This window comes from Stigmatopora argus, chromosome 18 (genome assembly GCF_051989625.1).
Source record: "Stigmatopora argus isolate UIUO_Sarg chromosome 18, RoL_Sarg_1.0, whole genome shotgun sequence".
Lineage (NCBI taxonomy): Eukaryota > Metazoa > Chordata > Actinopteri > Syngnathiformes > Syngnathidae > Stigmatopora > Stigmatopora argus.
The window spans coordinates 7,789,204-7,812,373 of NC_135404.1; the positions used below are offsets into that span (position 1 = coordinate 7,789,204).

At 41.7% G+C, this 23,170-nt stretch overlaps 1 protein-coding gene across 8 annotated transcripts in view; it reads left to right on the forward strand.

Annotated features, from left to right (window-relative positions):
• Nucleotides 1-23,170, forward strand: part of ctbp2l (C-terminal binding protein 2, like) — a 59,334-nt gene that overhangs the window by 31,830 nt on the left and 4,334 nt on the right. For 4 of the 8 annotated variants that reach the window (XM_077626221.1, XM_077626224.1, XM_077626225.1 and 1 more), the window contains 8 exons: nt 1,304-1,493; nt 19,146-19,300; nt 21,057-21,201; nt 21,319-21,525; nt 21,610-21,824; nt 22,297-22,427; nt 22,803-22,930; nt 23,000-23,117. In XM_077626221.1, the coding sequence (XP_077482347.1) occupies nt 1,436-1,493; nt 19,146-19,300; nt 21,057-21,201; nt 21,319-21,525; nt 21,610-21,824; nt 22,297-22,427; nt 22,803-22,930; nt 23,000-23,117 (1,157 nt within the window). In that variant the 5' untranslated portion in view covers nt 1,304-1,435. Of the gene's footprint in view, nt 1-1,303; nt 1,494-5,000; nt 6,808-8,899; nt 9,019-14,306; nt 14,454-19,145; nt 19,301-21,056; nt 21,202-21,318; nt 21,526-21,609; nt 21,825-22,296; nt 22,428-22,802; nt 22,931-22,999; nt 23,118-23,170 lie in introns of those variants that run through there. The other 4 variants (XM_077626219.1, XM_077626220.1, XM_077626227.1 and 1 more) reach the window with 3 other exon arrangements.

Below are 23,170 nucleotides of genomic sequence, written 5' to 3' on the forward strand. Positions count from 1 at the left end.
TCAGCTCGCTGCTGATTGAAACCGCGAGTTTACTCTGAATCTTCTGCTGACATACAATTGTGGGGGTCATGTGCCCAACATCTGGTTTTGTTACTACATATGTCTCAGACTCTTACTCTTGATTTTTTTGCATTCAAGCATTTTAATTGCTGTGATGAGCTGCCTTTTTTTGCCCATGTTGATTGCAAGACTCATATAATGGAACAGTTGGTAATTCATTCATTTTCTTAACTGCTTGTACTCACAAAAGTCACGTGGACAGTTGAAAACTTTTTTTGTTCTTCCAAAAAAAAGATTTCTAATGACTATGTTGGCCCAGTAATTGATTTTTTATTGAACATGTCAGTATCATGTTGCACAAAAATAGCAAGATAATGTTTTTTTAACACCCATTAGGTTACCTTCACTTTTTGAATACTTCTTCCCCATTGCAAACAAATGGATAGCTCAATTTTCGGTCTGCTTCCTTTGTCAGGGGACTTTAAAGACCTCAGGCAAGGACTTTTTCAGTTTTTATTTGTGCTGCTTGCTTGCTTACAAAAGACAAAAATGGCTATTTAGTAGCGGGAAGGGAGGCAGCCTGTGGTACTGAACAAGCATTTTTTTAGCACAACAATTAATCCTTTTTGTGTGATTTCTTTTTTTTCCCTTTTTTGCTGCATTTGCACTGTGCCAACGAATAGATAAAGAAGCCAGCTTGTGTAGCTTTTCGCTTTTCTCTGGAACAACAAGACATTTGTTCGTGATTGCATGCGATGCGTGCTGGCGATTAACGGATAAAATGCGTTTTCACACTGGAATTCCTGTTAAAGTTGTTAAAGGGGAAGGAGAGTGCATTGATTCTTTTTAGATTGAGTTAAACTCTGAGTTGCTTTTAACTACCCTCTACTGGGCTCAAGGTGTTGTTACATGGTCCTTTGTTTTTAGAGTGTTATTTTAGAATTTTTTTAATTTTCCTACTTTTGGTCAGTCCCTGAATTGTTCTTTTTTTTTTGTCTTAGTATAAGGATTGGAGTGTCAGTTGGCAGTTTTGTTCACAGTAAACCGGAAAGAAAAGTACAAAACTACTAGAAAATGCTAGAAAATGGTATCAAATGTTACACACAGTTATTTCACAAGATTACAGATATTTAAAGATGTATAGAAAAGTAGCAGAAAAGATGAAAATACAAAGATACTCTTAAAAATATTTCGTCAAGATCTTGCCTGATATTGATTAACTGATTTGCTGATTGACTATAGTCAAAATGGTATTCACAATATTTTTGGCCTAAAGAGTTTTTTTTCTTTTTTTCTGTTTTAGGTTTATGTGCCGAGGCGTTATGCCCCGGGGAGCTGTGCCGACAGTGCACTAGAGGCGCCTGAACCTTGTCAGTGGTCGTAAACACCTAATTGACGAGCCCCCTTTTGAGCTGAAACGTTCTTTTTGGAGGCCATGTCACTCACCGATAAACACAAAGTCAAGAGACAGCGGTTGGACCGAATTTGTGAAGGTAAGGATCCATCTCAAGACACTTTTATCAGTCATGTACATGAAACACTTGACAGGAAGTTGTATTTTGGAATCGTAGCAAAAATACACACACACCACAAAATATCGTTGCAGGAATTGTGCAACCCATGAGACAAAACAAGGAAAAAAAGCATTAAAAATGATTAAATATATACAAATACTACTCATAATAAAACTATAAATACATTTCTGAATAATACAGAACATATGACTTCAAATTAAGACAAATATTCGACTTATATTTTCCGAATGTAAACCGCTAATAAGACAAAAAATATGAGTAAAAATATTCATTTGATTTAAAAATTGTAATTTTCTAAAGTGTTTGGTTAAAAATTCAAGTCTGTTTACGTAAGCCTGGATGCAATTTGTAGCCGGCTAAAACATCCAAAATGGTTAAAAGAGAAGTGTGTCAGAGGATAAAAAAAGAAAATAACGAAGTTTCCCCACCGATCGTATGTACGGCACGATAAGGCCGCCATGGCGACAATCTCGGGACAAGGAGGAAACAAACACCAAGCGAGGGTCTGGCTGGTTATTGTCTGTGGCATATGAGAACAAATCCTCCCTAGCGTGACTCATTTTGATCCAGGTTAGCACTCTTGGCAGGGAGAGGAAGAAGTGATGGACACTCTTCCTCAGTCTCTCAAGAGCTCAATGTAAAAAAAGCACTGTCTTTGGGGGGGAAAAATGTCTGCAGAGACCGCACGCTTTCTGCCACTGCCTTTTCTTTCCTGCTTCTCAGTCAATCCTTGACCTTTTACACCATCCTTTAGTGTAACTGTGTGTCTAAACAATCCCTGTTGATATTGTTCATTTCTTTCGCAACACTGGAAACAGACTTGAATGTCAATTCCAGCTTTCTGCACATGGCTCTGGTGTTGTGTTTTTTTTATTTTATAATTTTTTTAAACCCCCCCTGCTCGCGAATCCTCGCCCCCTCTTTTGTGGCTCAGCTACGCACCCTCACGTCTCTCCAGAAAGCAAGTGGGCCGTCGCCGCTCCCCTTCTGTCCGCCCCATCTGTGCTGCAGTATGTACCACCGGCTTAATAACGAACTAAGATGGAAGGCAAATATCGTTATTGGTTGTGATCACTAAGTCGATGTCAAAAGTCTACACGCCAACATGCGAATGACATATTTTTGAAACGTATAAGATGAGACCCAATACTAATCATATCAAAATATTGTGTTTACATCACAGTTTAGGTCAGAATTAAGTGGATTAAATGAGGTTAGAGCGAGCCTACCCTCACACATTAATTTTATTGTGATTGATTCATTGTGTGTCTTTTATAAGAGGCTGTGTCCAACATTGTCCACTATTATACTTTGTAATAAGGACCAGAGGCTCATTAACGCAACATATATTACAATCACGGTAATTGAATCAAAGATTCCCCGCAGTCATACTTTAATTCATGAAGTTGCCATGAAAGTTTAATGGCTGAGCGGTTATAGAGCGACGCCTACCTAAATCATTCTGCCGCTATCTCTACCCGCCAATTCCCGTCTTTAGCGTCCCGCGGCCTAGAAAGATGGTCAGATAGCTCCAAAGGCATGATTCTAACTGGACATCTGTTGAGCAAATTGTACCCCGAGCGTTTTTTTTTTCTAGTATTGGCACTAAATGTTGGAGTCTTGCCTTTTCTTGTTTTATTCATGCTAGTCCCCATTGCACGGGTGTAATATAACATGCTCACTTAATTATGGAGCAGTCCTCACGAGAGGCGTACAAGATAAATTTGGCAACTAGCGGCTTCTTGACATTGAACTGTGGGAAATGAATCACTTGACATGATTTCCAGGTTGTGGTTTTAGCAGCCCTCGGCTGGTTGCTTACACGAGATCATACGTTTATTGCGTTTGCCGGTAGGGCAGGGAAATGTGAATGACATCTGACACTGGAAAACGTCTTATTAGAACGAGTTATTGTGACTGATGGCTAGGTTAGATACAATAGAGAGTTTATTAGTGTTTTGCAGCACTGATTACCTGAGAAGATTGCTAGTCTATGGAGTTCAAACATTTGAAAATCCCTGAAGATCAAAGTCAGCAAAGTTCCGATTGTCAAAGCTTTTAATCCAGGGTCTGACAAAATCTAAGTGTTAAATCTGTGCAACATTTACGATGGCAAATTCTTGTGCGTGTGGTCAAAGACATGTTTTGTGTTTATATAAATGAACAGTAACTGATCAGTAAGCTCAGTGAAGACACAAATAGAATAAATTCACCAAAGACTTGATCGACATCTCTTTTGAGATCAGATTCACCTGATTTATGAATAGTTTTTGTTGTTTGTGTCAGAACCGTAAGAAAACGACACCCTGAAAGGTACCTGGCTGCTGGTAGTCCGTTACCAATAAACTGAGCTTATCTTTTTTCACTACCCTCAAGAATGTCGAGGATTCTTTCCCTCCAGACAGTTTTTTTTTTAAGTCCAGAAAAAAAAGGTGAGAATATAAACAAATCTCATGATGGAGTGGTCACAGTACAGTGCTCTCCAATCCAATCCAAACATTGTCTGTTTTGAAGGTGAGAAAGTCCACCCTTGTTTGCTCTATAGCTTATCAGCTGGTTTCCCTGGACACATTTATCAGGGTTCGCCTTTCTTCTCTTGTCACTCTCTTTTTTTCTCTCTTGTTTATGCCGCACTTGCTCTTGGCTAGTAAACAAGTTTATTACAAATGGCAGCGACTCTGGTATGTCACCCCATCTTCTCTATTTAGACTATCTTGTGCACATATTTTGCCTTAAGCAAACATCCAGTGTCCACCCAATTTTGATGTTGCTATTTTCTAAACCTTTTCAAGGTTGCAGCTGGAAAGCTTATGCCACAGTGAGGATATACACCCTGGAGTCACAAATGAACAGATTTTATTTTAAGGTTACAGTATATGTCTCTCAGACAGATTATGATCATTCCAAGAAAGATGGCGTTTAGCCCACAATTAAAGTTTGTAGACTCCGCAGTGTGTGCTAACTGTTCCAGTGAAGTCATAGCAAGAAAAGGATTTAAGCAGGTTTTAGTTTGTAGCTAATCCCCCAACCGCACTTTCTATGGATGACCGCCTTTACCAATGGCGTGCATCAACTCTACTGGATTAGTGCGTCTCTTGTTCTCCCTCTTGTTCCGCTAGCCTTGTTCAGCTTGTTGTTTTTAGCCTAATTTCTTGGAGTGCTTTTTGACTTCAAAGTAACACAAGAACAAACGTTAACCCTGCTAGAATATAGTATCACCTGGCTCTAAAACTCTATGTTGTAGCACCTCACCTTAAAGTTGTATGTTGTATGAACATCTAATATTTCCTGGGCTAAATTATTTAGTTGGGGGTCACATGATACGTACCTTTTGGGGTTGAGGGGGACCTACAGCTTCAGACTAGGTGAGGCTAGCGTTTCACCTCTACACTCCTCCCATTTTGATAGGTGTAATTGGAGAGTTGAAACACAACACATGTCTATTTTCCACTCCTGTAGTGGTTCATTTAGTTTTCCCTGATGCCTAATCCAAGTGAACAGTCGCGTTTCGATGGCTCGCCGGGCCAGGGGTCTACATACTGGTCTGAGGGTCAACTAGACGGGGCCATTCGTCGTTGTCATTTATGTGGGACCATTCCCGACCTGAGGACTTTTTTGGCACAAAGCAGAAGTGAAAGTTGCTTTCATCAACCTCCGGATCTTAAGACGCAGGTTCCTGTCTTTGTGTCTTCACGGTGTGATCAGGACCAACCGTCCGTCCAGCAGCAGCTCATGAGGAAAACTTCTCAGTTGGATCAGAGCGACAGCCTTTACCTCAAGCAAGCCATGTCAGGACGGAGTGCTGCACTACTTCATGGTTATTTTCAGGCCACTCCTACTGATCAGCCACCGGAAGAGCCGGGGTTTTATAGGGATAACCCTCAGCTGCACACAAGATCAGCCTTGCATTATGGGCACAGCGCGAGTGGGTTGAGGAATCCGTGGGATCAAGCGCAAGTGAGAGCCACACCTTCCGTGCAGGCATCTGGCTCTACACCTATCCCCGTGCCGCCTCCTCCCCCGCCTCCTCCTACTCTTCCTGTTCTTGAGCTGAGCCGTTTGTACAGGGAAACTTTGGGATCTAAGATTATCTCGGATGGCCAGCGTATTGCCGGCACCGCTCCTGCCCCTGCCGTCTACGGACCTCAACACAACCTTCCCAATTACGCTGCTGGGCAGTCCTCTGTCTCTGCTCAACAACCATTAAACAATTTCAACAGCTTTTCCCTGGGACCCTGTGAATCAGCTGCCACCAATTCCTTGGTGGACCCTGCTTCTCAGGGAATGGACGGCCCTCTCCCTCGTTCTTATGGAGCTATAGTCTCCCAGAGACTTCCTTATGACCCTAACTATGATCCCAGTGCAACCATGATGGCGGCTACAGCAGGAATGTCCACCGTCTTGCCTCCTCACCACCCTGCTGCTTCGGACCCTAAGAAGATGGTGGATTATGCTTTTTTGGAGTTTCTGCGAGCCGAAGGCCTTGGTGAAAGTACTATCACTCTCCTGTTGCAGCATGGTTTTGACTCCTTCTCAATGCTCGGGATGATGGAAGACCACGACGTCCGCTCAGTGGCCCCAAACTTGGCCCAGGCTCGTGTTCTTTCCCGCATCATGCTCGGATACAAGACTGGTGGTACTGCACAGCGTACCCGATCCAACAGCTTCAGTCACCGCAATGATTATTACGCTCAGCCGCAAGGTTTAACCATGGATCCCGGCCTGATGCAGCAACCCCCTAATTCAATTCAAGCGGTGTCCCCAAGATTGGGAGAGTTCCTTGCTAGAAGACCCAGCAGCGCTCCATCCCAACATCTTCTGGAGACCACCACTTATCCAGCACCACGGCCCCTGGCAACTGGAGCTTTACCGATCAGCCCTGTAGGATATAACAATGCCGTAACCCAGGGAAGACCTTTCTCCATGTATAACGCCCACACTGGCCTCTCCATGTCTGCCCTTGGCCAACAGCCCCAACCCACCCCAGGAACTCCTGGAGCAGCACCCAAAACCTATTCTGGCTCTTACTCTCCCATGGAGTTGATGAAACGAGCCCCCAACCTTCCCCCTGCATCGCCAGTAAACGCTCCAAGCCCTCTTCACAGCCCGCAACTCCTTCGAAAAGGGATGAACATCGCTGCTGAGAACAACATTGTTGCTGCAGCTTCCTCCACCGCTCTCCCAACACAAAACCTTAACAACACCAAGTTGGTCGGACGCCGCACTGGTCCACCCGTCATTGTTTCAACCATGATCACCACGCCTGACACAAGTAAAGTTAACCTCTCTTCACACACTCATTTCTTTGCTGCCTCTACCCCTGCCAATTAGATTTACTGTCGTCAGTAAATTCATGGCAAACGAGAATGAGCTGAATCTTGCATGCAGTGCAAAATTTGTACCGCATTTGACCAAGATGAAATACTTCTCCAGAGCAACTGTCCGTTTTTCTCAGTTAAAACATCAGGGTTATTTTGGTCATGTAGTTTTCCTTAGACTGGATGAAAAACAAAATCAGGTATCCAGCTACTTTAATGTTGTAAGTATTGCAGTCCCTGTTATTTTACTCTACACTCTCTCTTAATCAGGTGCTTAACTGACTAATCCAATTAGTCTAATAGGATGGACTGTTGTACAGGCTATTATAGGAATCTGTTTTTATAGACAACGTGTCTGTTTGTGGTGCATTGAATATTTCAGTTGACCTAGTCTATGACTGTAATCATGGAGGGGAGTGCTTGCTCCTTCTTTTTAAAGGTTATTAATAGTACATTTATTTAGCTTTCATTGGCTCGTAAAACAGATTTTGTTCTGCTTAATGTAATATTGATCTGTGGAAAGATGACCATAAAAAATCCCTTTCCAAAAGCATGACAACTAAATGTTGTCTTTGTTGGTGGTGTTTAGTAGTGTGGTGGGTTTCTTTGAAATCTTCGCTTTAACCGTCTTTTCAGCGAATACAATTCACTTTAATAGTTCCCAGGCTATTGATGGCAGTATGAATTAATGACTCTGAGAAAGAGAATTAATTTGTTGTTGAAGAAATTTGGGTGGAGTAAATTGCTTCTTACCAAGGGTATTGTGTGTGTTTTTTTTGAATATTTATTTTTATGTTACCCTCTCTGCTCAACAAACTCATTTCCATGATACTGATATTTGTTGCTTCGGTAACTTCATCTGATAACGGCCGAGGTTCGCACACAGACAATCAGAAAGCATACTTCTTAATTGCTTGTTGCCAGGCAACCTCGGCTCTGGTGGCAATCAGAAGGTAGATAATCTTCACATTTAAGGAAAGTGGAGGAAAAGGGACACTAGACTGATGCCCCCCTTCCCCCCTGCTCGGAGCTAGAGAAAATTGAGCGCAAATAATTACTTCTTTGTCGGCATTTACTTCTCGAGGGATTTCTTTTTTTCTCGCGTGAGGCTCTTGTCGGCTGGTGAAGAGCCTCTCGTCTCGCTTGCATGCCTCCTTTCCCCCCAATTATGTTCAAACATGCGTATTGAAAAGCTGCAACGTACTATTCTTTTGACAATGACTAATTAAATCAGTAGACCTTCCTTCCGTTACATGTCTCTAACACATGACGACAGAACGAGACGGACGTTCTTGGTTCGAGACATGTTTGTTGTCGAACTTGACTACCAAGGACTTATTCTTGACCTTTTTCTTGATGAAGTTGTAGAGGCGTTCACTGTCTTGTATAAGACACGTTTTGAAGTTCTTGGTCTGATCCGGGACGTAAATCCCAAAGATTTACTCAATCTCATTCTTGACTTTCATAAATCTTGACTTGGTCTAAGGTATTTCTGAATGTATTTATCTGGTCTTGATCTTGGGTTTGGCACAGTTTTCAAGATGTCACTTGAAAGATCTTGGTCTGCTACTCAACTCTCAAATAATCAGTATTGGTTTTGGTATTCACTCTAAAAACCCTTAATCTTGACTTGGTCTGAGTGATGGCTAATTCTAGACAAGTACTTATCTGTTCTAGGTCTTGATACAGTATTCAAGGCATCCCTGGTCTTAATTAAAACCCATTTTTAGGGCTTTGTTTAGCTCTTAGACTGAGCCTACAAAGACAGAGGCTTGTTTTTAGTCAGTCACTGTCTTGACTCCAAAAAGTCTTGATCTTGATTTGATTTCCAGGGATTTTGATTTTTAAACAGGAATGCCTGCAGCTCTCCCAGGTAAAATTGATTTTCACCGTCTAGAGTTTGGCAGTCACTGAGTTCAGACGTAATTAAGGCAGTTGTTTTAGATTGTATATAAAAAAGGCTGTTTGTTGTACATAAAGTTTATGTTGGTGGGAGGGTTCTCCGTCCAGGCGCTGTGTTGGTTGGCTAAGCGGCGTTAATAATGGCATTAAACACTAGAGTCCAGCTTAGTCGTGACAGTTACCTTCATCCCATCCAAAGTAGGGAGAGCGCACCTTGGCCATGGAGTTGTCCGTCAGCGGCGTCCCGCAAAGCAGTAGCGCAGGTGGGTGCCTTCCACGTCACGTGATGATAGGTGTCTAATTGGCTTAATGGAGGTAGTGAATCACGCTTGGCCACGTGGGTTTCCTACAGGAGATAATCCACAGCGAATCTTCATCTGGGCTTTTCTTAGCCAGGGTATTAGCAGGCTGTGTGCTGTGTGTTCATAAGGTGGGGCTTCATAAGTGGGAATTTTGCGCCTTGTAGTCATACGGGAAATATCAACCAACGGCTTTTTGACTCTGCGCCCAGGTGTTATTCTCAACTTCCTGGGTCATTTGTCAAAACATAGCATATCCTTTCAGGAAAAAAATATCTGGAATCTGTCAACGTTGCCGCCTCTGACAGTTGCATAACCCAGCATGAACAGCTTGAAAGTACCTTCGGGGTTGAGTAGAATGGCATTTTCATTTGTGTGTATGTATGTTTAAGGGAGATCGAAAGGTGAACTCACAGTTCCCAAGTTGAGTGTTCAAATAACGGCTGCAGTCTCGCCATATGGAATTAGGATTTTCTCACAATCCTTATGTGGGTCTTTTTCTGGTACTTTGGCTTCCTTCCACATTTGATAAAATGTCACTCTCTATTTCTTGATTGCTGTAGCCCTTGATAACAGATTGTCACATTATAAAAACAAGCCACTCACACCTAGTGTAATAACCCCGCACCCCACAGAGCATTGCTCATGTTCACAGGCGAAGACTTTGGCGATGCTGGCCAAGCATCAAAATGAGGAACAGCTTTTCGACCACTGCTTGTCACAGTTCAGTACATGATAACCCATGTTTTTTTTGATGTGACACATTTTGTGGGCGCAGGCTATCATTATTTCAGACTTTTTTTTTAGTTTATATCATTCCATACACAATTGTAGTTTTATCTTTCAGCATGTAATCATTTGTCTCTGAAATCTGTGTGATTGTCTTTCAATGGTGTCAGCTTGTTCTCACAAAGTTGTTTAATATCTTTTTATTGCGACAGTGTTCATTTTCTCATTATCTGGGAAAATCAAATATGTATTCCTATCGTACATACACCTTTTTTTTTAAATTTCTCAGCTTTCTTCCGAAGCTTACGTGCCTCCATTTCACATTATCGCCGTGCTTGTCAAATGGCAACAGCTGCAAGAACACACGAACGAACGACTACCTCTGCACACCTCCTCCTTTCTTTTTCTTTTCTTTTTTCTTTTGGAGTATTTCCCCCTTCCCCCGCTCTCTTTCTTCCTCTTTTTCTTTTGGTTGTGGGCAGGTCACCCTGAATTATTCATCAGTGTGAAATGAAAAAGCTCATGGATATTGAATATCCTCTCTGAAGTGTTGGCCAACCTTGTGTGTTTTATTCACAACCCCCTTCTCTTGCTCTGTATGAAATAATAGGGAGGAAAAAGTGGAAAGAGTGGCGTATCTCACTGCCGGGCTTTTTCAAAGATTTAATGATCACTTTACCTGCTGCACATATTTACCTTGGTCTCCTCGCCAACGCGCGTTGAAAAAGGTGGACATGAAAAGAATCAAAATGGCTTTGATGCACTGCACTCCTTCCTGATTGCTGTGGTCCTAGTCACGTCCACCTTCATTTTTTTTGTTGCAGAAAAGCTGTTTTCAAGAAAATCTTAGGAGTAATGGGAACATTTCATTCGCTGGGGGGAAAACCACTTAATTAAACTGAAGTTAGATTGCTTCAAGATGACAAAGAATTATTTTTTCTGAATTTATTCATAGCCCTAAATCATCAAATACATTTCAAAGGGAAATACAGACAAATAAAAGTTTATAAATAGGAATAATTATATCAAATAAATTCAAATTTATTAGAAAAAGCTATTCATTCAAGGTCTGATCATTTTGAGTGGATTGTTGTTGTTTTTTAAGATTATTTTGTGCAAACAAAATCCCTTTTTTTAAATAAAAGTAAAAATGTTATCTATACTAATTAATTATAAGCACAAAATTTCACATGGCATAAGAAATTTGTATTTTACTACCAAAAATCATGTGTCGGCCTCACAGCTCTGGGGTCCTGGGTTCAAATCCAGGTTGGTCCAACTGTTTGTAGTTTGCATGTTCTCCCCAGGCCTGCATGGGTTTCCTCCGGGTACTCCGGTTTCCTCCGACATTCCCAAAAACATGCATGGTAGGCTGATTGGACAGCTGGGATAGGCTACAGCACCCCTCCCGACCCTAATGAGGATAAAGCGGTTCAGAAAATGAGATTTTATTGAATATCCTCTTGAATGAATAGCTTTTCTATTAAATTTTAATGTATTTGATATAATTATTCCCATTTATAAACTTTTATTTGTCTGTATTTCCCTTTGAAATGTATTATATATAAATATATATATATATATATATATATATATATATATATATATATATATATATATATATATATATATATATATATATATATATATATATATATATATATATATATATATATATATATAATATATATAGTATATATGTGCACCATAGCACAGCTGGGGTGCAGTTTCCTCAACTTAATAGCCGTGTGACAGCACGGGGGTGATGGGACGCATTGTGTGCCTGTGTATGTGTGGGTTTTATTTGCTGGTGTAATCACGGGGCCACACATTGGGAGGGTGTGGAAGTCTCTGCCAGGCCAGATGGCTTCTGTCACTCCAGAGGCGGGGCTAGCTAAAAAATAGGGGCCGGAGGTTCTAAAATGTGCCAGAGTGACCCCGTCCCCGCCCTTCTTCCCCAGAGTCGCCACATCTGGAGGCCACCTGCGGCCGGCTATAAAATGGGGATGTGAATGTCTCTTGTTTGCGTGAATTCTGCTAGATTTTAGGCAATATTCGTTTTTTTTTTAACATAAGGTTGAGTGATTTTTTTAAGGGACTTTTTTACTCGATTCTGAGGAGTCAGTGGAGGTGGGTGGGCCATATAGCATTGACAGCAACGACGACGGCCAAAACATTTCAGTGTTTAGGTGCAATTTAGAGTGTTCAACCAGCCTACCATGTATGTTTTTTGGAATGTGGGAGGAAACCGGAGTACCCGGAGAAAGCCCACAGAGGCTTAGGGCGAACATGCAAACTCCATACAGTGAGGACCGACCTGGGATTGGACCCTCGTCGCTAGAACTGTGAAGCCAACGCGGCACTAACCACTCGTCCGCCGGGCTGCCCTTGGTTGTATTTAATGAATAATTATTTAATTAACAATGCGACAACAAAGGGATATCTCCAGCCCCCAAAAGAATAGTTATCATTTTATAAGAATAAATAGTCAAGTGTTTTCTTGAAAAAGTCAAATTTGTGATTAGCAATTTGCAAAATTACCGGCATTTAATTAGTTTTTATTCTAACAGATAGGATTTAAAGGGAAAAGTCTATCTTATGAATCAAGCATTCAGGCTAATGAATCACCGGATCTAAAGTGTTGTGACACTACTTTTAATCTTAGTCACAAGCGTAATTTTGGAGGAAATTGAAAGTTCTTTTTTTACTGAATTTGTGATTTTCATTCCACTTTGGTGACCTCTTCCTCCATTTTTTTTATTGCTGGTGTTGCGAACAAATGAAAAGCAAAGAGGCCCTGTTGACTCAAGCTTGTTATCTGGAGCTCTGTAGAGGTGGCGTTCATTTGGAGAAGTCGTGGTGGTGGGGGGGCAGGTGCCCCATACAGGATAAGATCCGCTGGCCCCTTGTGTAAATAGCAGCAAATAAAACAGAAAGCGGGTCAGGTCTCGCCTTCTCGCGCTCGCTTTCTTCAAATCCCTTTAAGTGTCCTAAGCGGATTTTCAGCAGACCCCACGCTAAGGCTGCCAACTTTGGGCGCTGGTAAGAAAAGGGTGCTTACAGTATAATTAGCCAAGGTCAAGAAAGAGGGTTTGCACGGGGCTGTAAAACAAACTCGGTCATGCCTTTTGCTACCTCCTTTTTGGAGAAAATATATCTCGGGCATCGTGGAAAGACTTGTTGACGTCCTCCCAGGGGTTTGATTTCCTAGAAAAGGCGGACGGCAGACGTTTACAGTAAAGTACGCTTGGGTGACATGTCAGAATTTCCCCATCTGGCCGCTATTAGCCCCAACCACCAGTCATTTGTTAAGGATGGTGAGGGTTTGCACTCAAACCAACTTTTCACAGCGCCCATGGGCAAGTACATACTTGGAAAATAGAACAATTCAATAGTTTAGGGGAAGAAAGGATGAATGCTTTGAAGACAAAGACAAAAGTTCAGCTTTATTTGGAGGAGGCTTTTTGCAGCAAAAAATGTGATGTAATATAATTTTTACATAGTATTTGTACATACTAGTACTATATTAGTGTGTACTATTATTTTGACAATTCAGAGAAATTCATTTGAAAAATAGAATGTGTATATGCATTTTAAAATATTGAATCTTTTTTTATCAATTTGCAAAACAAACCAATGTTTTTTCATTTTTTTATCCCATTTTTTTCACATTTTTTCATATTTCTCAGTGAAGAAGTCATCATTTTATGATAAAATTTTCATTCCCATCTTTTCTCAAGAAAAATCTATAACCTAGTAGAATCTCATTTTAGGAGAAAAGTTGCATCACAGGGAAGATGACGGTACCGTAAATCAGAGTCATAGTTGGGCTCTATAAAATATGCATAAATGGACAACTCGATTACTTTGTAAACAAAACAGTGTAGCTCAGCCTATGGCTCGTGGATGTTGGAGACAAGAATTTAATAGTGTTTAGTTTTTTGGGGGGAACTTTGTTCTTTTTAATTCAGCTAGTTTTAGTTTTTAGAGTAGATTTTCTCATCTTTATTATTTTAAAATTTTCTTGAAATGAGAAAAGTTTTGAGTTGTGAGCACATCCGCCTCAGTTCTGCAATCAAGGGTTCAATCCCTTCTTTGTGGACATAGCCATCCATATTCATTTTTACTTCAACAGCTATTTTTATGCAAAAAAAATGTTCAGAAAAGCATCCAAATTTCTCTTCCATGATATGCCACGATTCTCGTGGTCGAGATGGAAAAAAGACAGCCTAGGAGGAAACCAAATAACCGGGAAGGGAGAGGGGTGTGTGAGTGTTTGCATATGAGGGGAGGGGTGTGAGCAGTCCAGATCCGAAATAAAACATACCCCAAAAAGCGACGAGAGGAAGACGAAGGAGGGAGGGAGGGAGGGATGGAGGGACTGCGCCGTCCGTGCGCTTCCAGACCCGATGTAGCGGCTAGCGATGATGAATAATCGGAGCGCCGCCGCTTGACAAGCCAGCCATCGGGGATTTTTTTTCCCAAAAAGGACTAAAATTGCCTCTTCTTTCCTTAACTTGAAGATGATGAAGTGATCCGCCCCCTCCTCCCCCGGACTGTGAAGGGGGTCGTCTTTGGATTATCTACTTTTGGGGTGGATTTTTTTTCCTCCTCTCCCGCCATGCGACGTTTATAAGCGCAAGCAAGAATGTGGCGGCAACATTTTCCAGGCAAGCAGCATGTTTCCTGTTTTCTGGATGTCTAATAAAGTCTGGCAGGTCGAACGGAACGGGGCGGGAGGAGGGGGGTCGGGGAATGAGGCTGGGGGGGTCACCGTGTTGTCATCCCCGCACACTCACTTCCTGGGTAGTAACTTGGCGGCGCTGTTGACATTAGCTTTTGTTCCACTTTCCCAAAAAACAGCACGTCGTTTCTTAGCGCCAGCTTGCCGGGTGGGGCGCAGCGTGGGACAGGCGGCCTTTGTGCGCCACTTTTTTCGAGGGGGTGGTGGTGACCGGCAACAAAGGATGCCGGCTCACTCCCGAAAAGCACACGCGTTGACCTCGCGACGCCGCCGCCACCGGCCGACATCGGCTTTTCTCCCGTAGACGAGTCAGTCGAGAGGGACAAACTGGGGCCGAATGAAGGTGGAAACACCACCATGTGGTTATGTGTGTATTTGACCCCTGCACACATCTGTGTGTTATACTAAATCCTCTAGTTTTCACATAGTGGGCCGTTAGCCAAGAATGTGTGTGCTCTGGCCCATGTTTTCAAAGCATTGTGTCAAGGCCACTTGTTTAGTAGAGAGAAAAAAATCTAAATAGGTGATATGGACTTGAGCTAGAGCTTGCTTCCAGTACACTATGTAGAACAAATATTTATTAATAAAGCATGTAGGTAAGTTAGTATTTCATTTAATTACATCATAAAAAACAAAATAATCAATGGGTTAATAAATAAAACAATAACATTATGACATGTTAAGAGATAAAGAACATGAATAATCCAAAACATTGATTAGAAAAAAACACTTAAGTTGAATTGGAAAAAAAAAAATCCTTGTCCTCATGTTTTAGATATGTTGTTTTGGTAACGTTTTCATTTCTAAAGTCTTAAATGTTTCAACAAGTTGCCAAAACCAACGAATTGGGTTTTTACTTAATTTTGTAACTGATTATATTAACTAGAGGAGGACTTCTTCCTAAGCAGCCAAAGTCAAAGCATTGGCATTTTTTTTTCAGTGACCTATGACCCTTATCTCAACAACCAAGTAAATTTGAGTGAAATGCCCTCATCTGTTATTAAGGTTATCACTAAGTTCTTTTCCTTCCCACTGCTACCTTTGACCTAATTTTTATACATATATATTCACCATTAATTCATTGACTGGCATTGAAGATAATCCATGTCCAATCCATTTTGACTGGGAGTGAATGATCTGCCTGTGTGTGTCTTCCATTGCCATAATGCCACTGAAATATGAACACTCACTGCATAGCGAGTCTGTGATGGTGTTAGTTGTGGACTTGAGTAGTTGGCTAACCGCCTGTAGTCAGTGGCGGCCACCTGCAATCAGCAGCTAGCGGTTGCTAGGTAACCGCCGGCAGCAGATGAAGATAATATGATTGACTTTGTCTATTGGTAAATGTGTTTTCCCTTCCCTCCTGGTTGTTCTCCGCCTGCCAAATACCTACCGACTGCGCCCTCCTCCCCCTGCCGTCGGTAGGAAAAGCCCGGCCACATAATGGAAACTCTGGCCTCATCTGCCTCTGCTGCATTGGGCTGCCAGACTCTGACTAAGTGCTGCTGGCTCCACTGACAGCGGCAACGGCGATCATCTTGCTTCGCTTCCGTGCAGACTTGTCTACACGAGAAGTAGGCGCGAGTTGAAGGCCCCCAATAACTTTAGTTTAACATTTATAGTTGAAATGGAACCAGTTGTTTAGAGTCTCGGTCTTGTTCTGGAGTCCCAGAAGTCTTGTGTCTTGTTTTGGTCTCGAATTGGCTAGTGGAGAAAACTCAGAAAAGACCACCACTTTAATTTTGTATTGTTTTTTTTGTTGTTACTAACATTCCTACCCACTAGCACTGTGAACACAACATTTTATATGCTTTTTTTAACTTTTAAAAAAAGACATTGCATTACCAACAAAGCGTGTCAAATTGAAGCATAGTTACAGCAAGTCTCATCATCTGTTTAACATCAAAAGAACGACTTAAGAAGCGGCTGTGACAAGTTGTTTATGTTAGACCAGGCTGTCGGCACCACAATAAGATCCCGATCAGAGTCCAACAAACGAGACATTGTTCAGCCCTGAAGGAAACTAACAGACTGAATCAAGTCTTACTCTAAGTTGATCTACCAATAGCACCTTAGCGATCGCCATAAATGAGGACCCGTGCTTTAACGGTAAATCTTTCACTCATCAAACTTTTCACACGACCCATAAACACTGGATGTGTTGAGGTTGGATTGAAATGTCACGTTTTCGGCATTCCAGAACCACTTGAAAATTGCAATATTTTGCTCTTTTACCACTTGAAAATTGCAATATTTTGCTCTTTTACCACTTGAAAATTGCAATATTTTGCTCTTTTGTTCATCATTTGGCCATCCTCATAACAGTATATCTAAAATGACTCATTGAAATATGACTTTGCGTCTTTCAAATTACATATAAAAGAAAAAATATATACTGTTACTCATGTCTCTTTGGCCCCTAGACTCCATAGTTATTAGATATATCAAATTCTGTGGACCTGGAAGACATGATTAGATTTTCCATTTATTTTGTAGAAAATGGAACTGAACACAAGCTTGCTTGGTCAGAGGAAGAATTAAAGCTAAAATGAAGGCTACCACGGTACTTCCAATAGTTACAAGCTGAAAGTTGCCATTTGTAAGACGATTATTGAAGGCTGGTTATTAGTTGTTTGGCGCCACATTATTAGCTCTTCTGTTGGTGTTGCTTCAAGTGTGTTGCAATCCCTTGGCAGACGCCGCCACGACAGCTGCCGGCTTCTTCTGCGAACATGCCCGCCTCCCAACGCACTCGCAGTGGTGAGGCAACAGATGAGCAACAAGCGCCGCTCGTGGGAACACGAGCGAACACGAGAGTTACCCTCCAACGCCGCCGAGACATTGACTGAATTCATTGCGCGTTTGTCGACACGCCGCGTGTTGTTTTCCCCGACTCTTACCTGCGCCACGAGCCCAGCCTGAGGTGAACACGCCCGTCCGCCATTGGCGCTTTTATTTCCCAGCACGGAGAGGAAGAGAGCGTTTGTCACTTCACAGCTGAGAGCTTGTCAGCTCTAGTAAAAATGTCTTTTTGATATTTATTGGCTTCTTTCATGGAGTTTGGCTGCAGTGGAAATGGAAGCAGGCGGCGACAGAATGCCTATAAAGTAAATGCGGTTACCTATCAAAGCCGTTACAAAGGATTGCGTGGGGGAAGAAAAATAGGCCTACGGGTTCTGGTTTTATGTGGAGTTTGTCCAGAGGGTCGCTGGGAAAGGTGGCCTTTTTTTAGCTGACAAGCAAAAGACTAAATAGCGTTTTGAGAGGATGTTGTGGAGTGAAAAATGCGATGTCAAAGCGTTGAGACTTCAACGCAGAGATGTCAAATTCATTTTTATCGTGGCACATATCAAAGTGGTGGTTTTCTTTGGAGGGCCAATAGGACTTCCATCTCTGATAAGACTAGTTAACAACTGTTTAGGTGAATTTTAATTTAAGAAAAAGAAATTGATAACCTTTTTAAGATATAGACACAAAAAAATCCAATCTTCTTTTTTAATTTTTTTTTTAAACTGTTTACTTCCCCCCCATGTTATTTTTGTTATTTAATGAAAAGTCCAGTAGTTGCATTGTTCATCCATATTTATTTTTTTAATTAAAAAACAACAAGGAAAAAAATCATTTTCTTATTTAAAAATATTTATTCTTTTTTTTACTAAAGGGATGAAAACAGGTAATGTTGTCTGATTCCTACAATTGTTAATATTTCATTGTGGACTCCAAAAAAAAGGCATTGAGTTTCACAACTGTGCTTTAAAGGTTTGACTAAGTGCTTGAAACCAACTCAAAACCAAGATTTAAGGCCTTGAAACCAAGACAAGACCAAGAATTTGACATCAAGTAAGGATCAAGACTTTAATGGCTTGAAACCAAGTCCAAACCGAGAGTTTGAGTGTTTGTTGCCAAATCTGAGTTAAGCCTTTTAAATTGTTGATGCCATGACCAAAGGACTTAAAGAACCGGAGACCAAGTTGGCTGCAAGATCTTAAGTACTATTGACTAGGTCAAGTTAAGTTAAGAGAAAAAGTTAAGACGTGTACAAGTACCAGTTGAAAGCATAGAGATTTGCACTAATCAGCAATTTGCACTTTGTACCAGTGACACGTTTATTTTGTGAGTTGCGATTTGAACGTAAAAATGATCGTACACAGAACAGGAAGAACAGAAGTCACGCAAAGGTCAGAACAAGATCCACGACTGACAACAGATTGCTTGCCTGTCAGTCAGGCTGTCTTAGTGTGTGACCCACTGCCAGAAATGAAATGAAGAAAAAAAATGCATTTAAAGTGGCACGCAAAGCCCGTTAAGTGATCACCATGACAACAGGCGGAGAGATGACACCTCCGCAGTGTCGGACTGCCCGCCCGCGTTCTTCCTTTTCTCCTCTTTGTCACCGATGTGTCCCCCGGGAGTGCTTCAGCCTAACGGACTCTCTTATATTTGTTTGTTTTACTGCTCGTTTAATAGGCTCCTTTTATCGTTATGTTTTTTTTTAACCTGGCCACACAGTGGAATAGACTTTTTGTCCAGACCCATTCAATGACTTGAAATGTATTACTATACATTGTGTTACTGTAGATAAACTTTGCATTGGTAACACCCACTTTCTTTTCTTCAGGTATCCGGCCCCAAATAATGAACGGGCCCATGCACCCGCGTCCTCTAGTGGCGTTGCTGGACGGGCGCGACTGCACGGTGGAGATGCCCATCCTCAAAGACCTCGCCACCGTGGCCTTCTGCGACGCGCAGTCCACGCAGGAAATTCACGAGAAGGTAATGGCCGTCTTTATTTACATTTAACTCATTGCCTGACATTGACGAGTCTAGACGTCCAATCCATTTTGACTGGGTGAGACAGAAAGGGCACTGAAATAGGAGACAGTTAAAATAAATTGGACGTCTATCATGGTCTATGGCAGGTAATGAGTTGAATACTATGAATTTAAAAAACTGTTATAGTGTTGTTGGTTTTTTTTTATGGCGGTGCATTTGTTTTTATTCATTTGAGTTATGTTTTAAATTGACATGTTATTGATTTATAATTATTATAGAGTAACCATAATGAATAATGATTAATAATGTAAAGTAATCGTGGTTTACATGATCCAAAATGTGATGTCCACGTATATGGATGCCTTATGCGGGCAAGTTTTTTTAAATTAATAAATAGTCATTTGTCCTATAATGGGTTAAGTAGTGAAAACTTAGCGTAATTATTATACACATTATAATAATTTTAATTTAGCATTCAATCAAAAGTAAAAATATGGTAAAAACAATAGTTTTCCAGAATATGAATAAGATATGAGGGGGCCCACACTTTTTTTTTTTACAATATTAAAAAATAGTGCCTTATTTTAGTTAAACCATTCCAACTTATTACTAGCATAAAATTGATAAAATTGCAAGAGGATTTTATAAATGTTTTTTAAATGAAATAAAACACAGTTACACATAAGCACATGTTGGATAAAATAAGATGTTAAAATGATGATGTAAATTTTAAAAGAATAAAGAAAAAAAAACAGCCAGAATTACCAGAATATTCATTCAATCATTCATTCCTTAAGCCGCTTATTCTCACAAAGGTCGCGGGGGTGCTCAAAGTATTTTTCCCCATCGTCTACATTCCAACAGTATACATTTTTTCCTTCACAATATTACCCCTAATCATGTCACAACTACTTTGTTTTCCTCAAACTTTACTTCATCGTGGACAGATCATTTTTGGATCAATCGTTACTTTTCATAGCCTTGAAGTGACAGTCAAATTCAAGTGGCAGAAAAAATGCTTTCATGTTGCTCATGCAGCATCAGCGAGTTTCTTTTATTTATATATTTTTCATTATTATTATTATTTGTTTTTTTTTTTACAAAGTCCAAGTGTGCAGCAGGGGGTGCGCTTTAATTACTTTGGCTCCCGAAGAAGCGCTTTTATTTTTATTGCTGCCAAAACAATGCACGGCCGGCGAGATGGGGAGGTGCTATCTGTTGCCGCATCTCGCTTACAGCCCTATCCTTGTTTTTATTTATTTATTTATTTTCCTCACAAAGGAAAAAGGCAAGGAAAACATTTGCATGGAGATAAATTCAATCAGTGACCTGCAGACTTTTCTGCTGTTTTCCCATGCTCTTATCAGGGAAAACACGGCAGTAATGTTCACCTCAGCAGTTGGCCGTAATAAGCGTAGATAGCCAGGGGAGGTGCTGCTGATTGAAAGTGTCCAATCTCTCGGTGTGGGGGGCCATCATTTCACTCACCAGTTGTCATGGCTTGCAGATAACGATGAAATTTACTGGAAAGGTCGGAGGAAACTTACCACAAGGTGACCACTATAGTCTTCCATCCGAGAGAGGTGGCGCCACGGAGAAATCATTCAATGGATGCTAATATAGCATGTTTTTGGGGGAGGGGGGCTATTTGGGGGAATGCAACTTACACATTTGAAAAGTGGACATCGTGGCCGTTAATTTGAAATATGACTTGATGTGGTTTAATGAAAAATTAAAGGAGCTGTTCTTTTGGCAGGTGCTGAACGAGGCGGTTGGGGCCATGATGTACCACACCATCACACTGACCAGGGAGGACCTGGAGAAGTTCAAGGCGCTACGCATTATTATCCGCATCGGCAGTGGATACGACAACATCGACATTAAAGCAGCTGGAGAGCTAGGTGATAAAATTATTGTAGCAAATTATCTTTGCTGTCACTACCATTGCAAAGATTGAATTGAATTTAAAAAGTAATATTTAATAGTAGTATAAAATAAAGAATGCAAAACTCTTGCAGGCATTGCGGTGTGCAACATCCCCTCGGCGGCGGTGGAGGAGACGGCCGACTCGACGCTGTGCCACGTGCTCAACCTGTACCGGCGGAACACGTGGCTCTACCAGGCGCTCCGCGAGGGCACGCGCGTCCAGAGCGTGGAGCAGATCCGCGAGGTGGCGTCCGGTGCCGCCCGCATCCGGGGCGAGACCCTGGGCCTCATTGGCTTCGGTAAGCTGAACCCCCCTGCCTCGCGCCGGTGGTAGTCTCCGGTTTTTCAAAAATCAAACTCCAACCCTGTCCCTCCTCGGTCAGGTCGGTCGGGACAGGCGGTGGCGGTGCGCGCCAAGGTGTTTGGCTTCAACGTGCTGTTCTACGACCCGTACCTGCAAGACGGGCTGGAGCGCTCGCTGGGGGTGCAGCGCGTCTACACGCTGCAGGACCTCCTGTATCAGAGCGATTGCGTCTCCCTGCACTGCAACCTCAACGAGCACAACCACCACCTCATCAACGACTTCACCATCAAACAGGTATGCACACGCTGCCTTGTTACTCATCGGCGCGGGCTATTTTCTTCAATTGTTGTAAATGTCTCAAAAATATATAAAATAATATACAGATCTAAGATGGAAACTTTTCTAATGTCTTAGCATTTTTTTTCTTTTCCTTCAATCTTTTCTTGCATTTAACCTGTTGATTCCATATTTTTCTGTTTATAGTTTATTTGTAGTATATTCGCACTATTTTTACTCAACACTTCCTTTAACCCTGAATGTAATTTTTTTTCAAAAGCATTACTATGCATTAGGCTTTTCTCGTATTTTTTGTATGCCATATTCAGAAATCCAATTTATTTTCGCCCCTACAACTAAACTGAGTATATTAGTTCTTTCATTGACTATTGTGCACCTTTAGACATGAGCAGGGCGACCCCTGCTTTAGAGCTAGGAGAACTGCAGCATGTGGTACTTTGACTTGTATGGGTTGATTTTTGGGGTACAGATGCGTCAGGGAGCGTTCCTGGTCAACACTGCTCGAGGTGGCCTAGTGGACGAGAAGGCCCTGGCCCAAGCCCTGAAGGAGGGACGGATACGGGGGGCCGCCTTGGACGTCCACGAGACCGAGCCTTTCAGGTGAAACTTTAAAAAATCCGAGCCTTTTGTAATTAGGGTTTTAAAAACGTATTTGTGTACATTTTCAAGTACTATTAACTCATTAGCTGCTATTGATGGTGCAAGACATCCAATGCATTTTGACAACATGCAAGTATTTATTTATAAAATTATCTACCAAAATGACAGCAATATATTTATGCTATAAAAAATATATTGCATAGAAAATGTCTATGTACAGTGACAACAAGGAAAAAAAGTCAAGAAATCACAACTTGATTTATTGCATTTGGTGGTCAACTTTATTGTCTGCATACGTTTTATTTTGGAAAATAAACATTTGTTAGTTCTGATTTGTGATCGTTTTGTTGACCCCTCCTTCCCGTTTGCATTCAGTTTTGCCCAAGGCCCCTTGAAAGACGCCCCCAACCTGATCTGCACGCCTCACACGGCCTGGTACAGCGAGCAGGCGTCGCTGGAGATGCGGGAAGCTGCCGCCACCGAGATACGACGAGCCATCACGGGTACGTTCGGCGAGCGGTCGCGTGGTGTTGGCGACCTGTTAACCGAACCTGTGCGTGCGGTCACCGCAGGCCGCATCCCGGACAGCCTAAGAAACTGCGTCAACAAGGAGTTCTTTGTCACCACGGCGCCGTGGGCCGTCATGGACCAACCCGCCGTTCACCCCGAACTCAACGGAGCCGCTTACAGGTAAATAATACCGCAAATTACCACACCACACCACACTTAACCTTTTGAAAAAA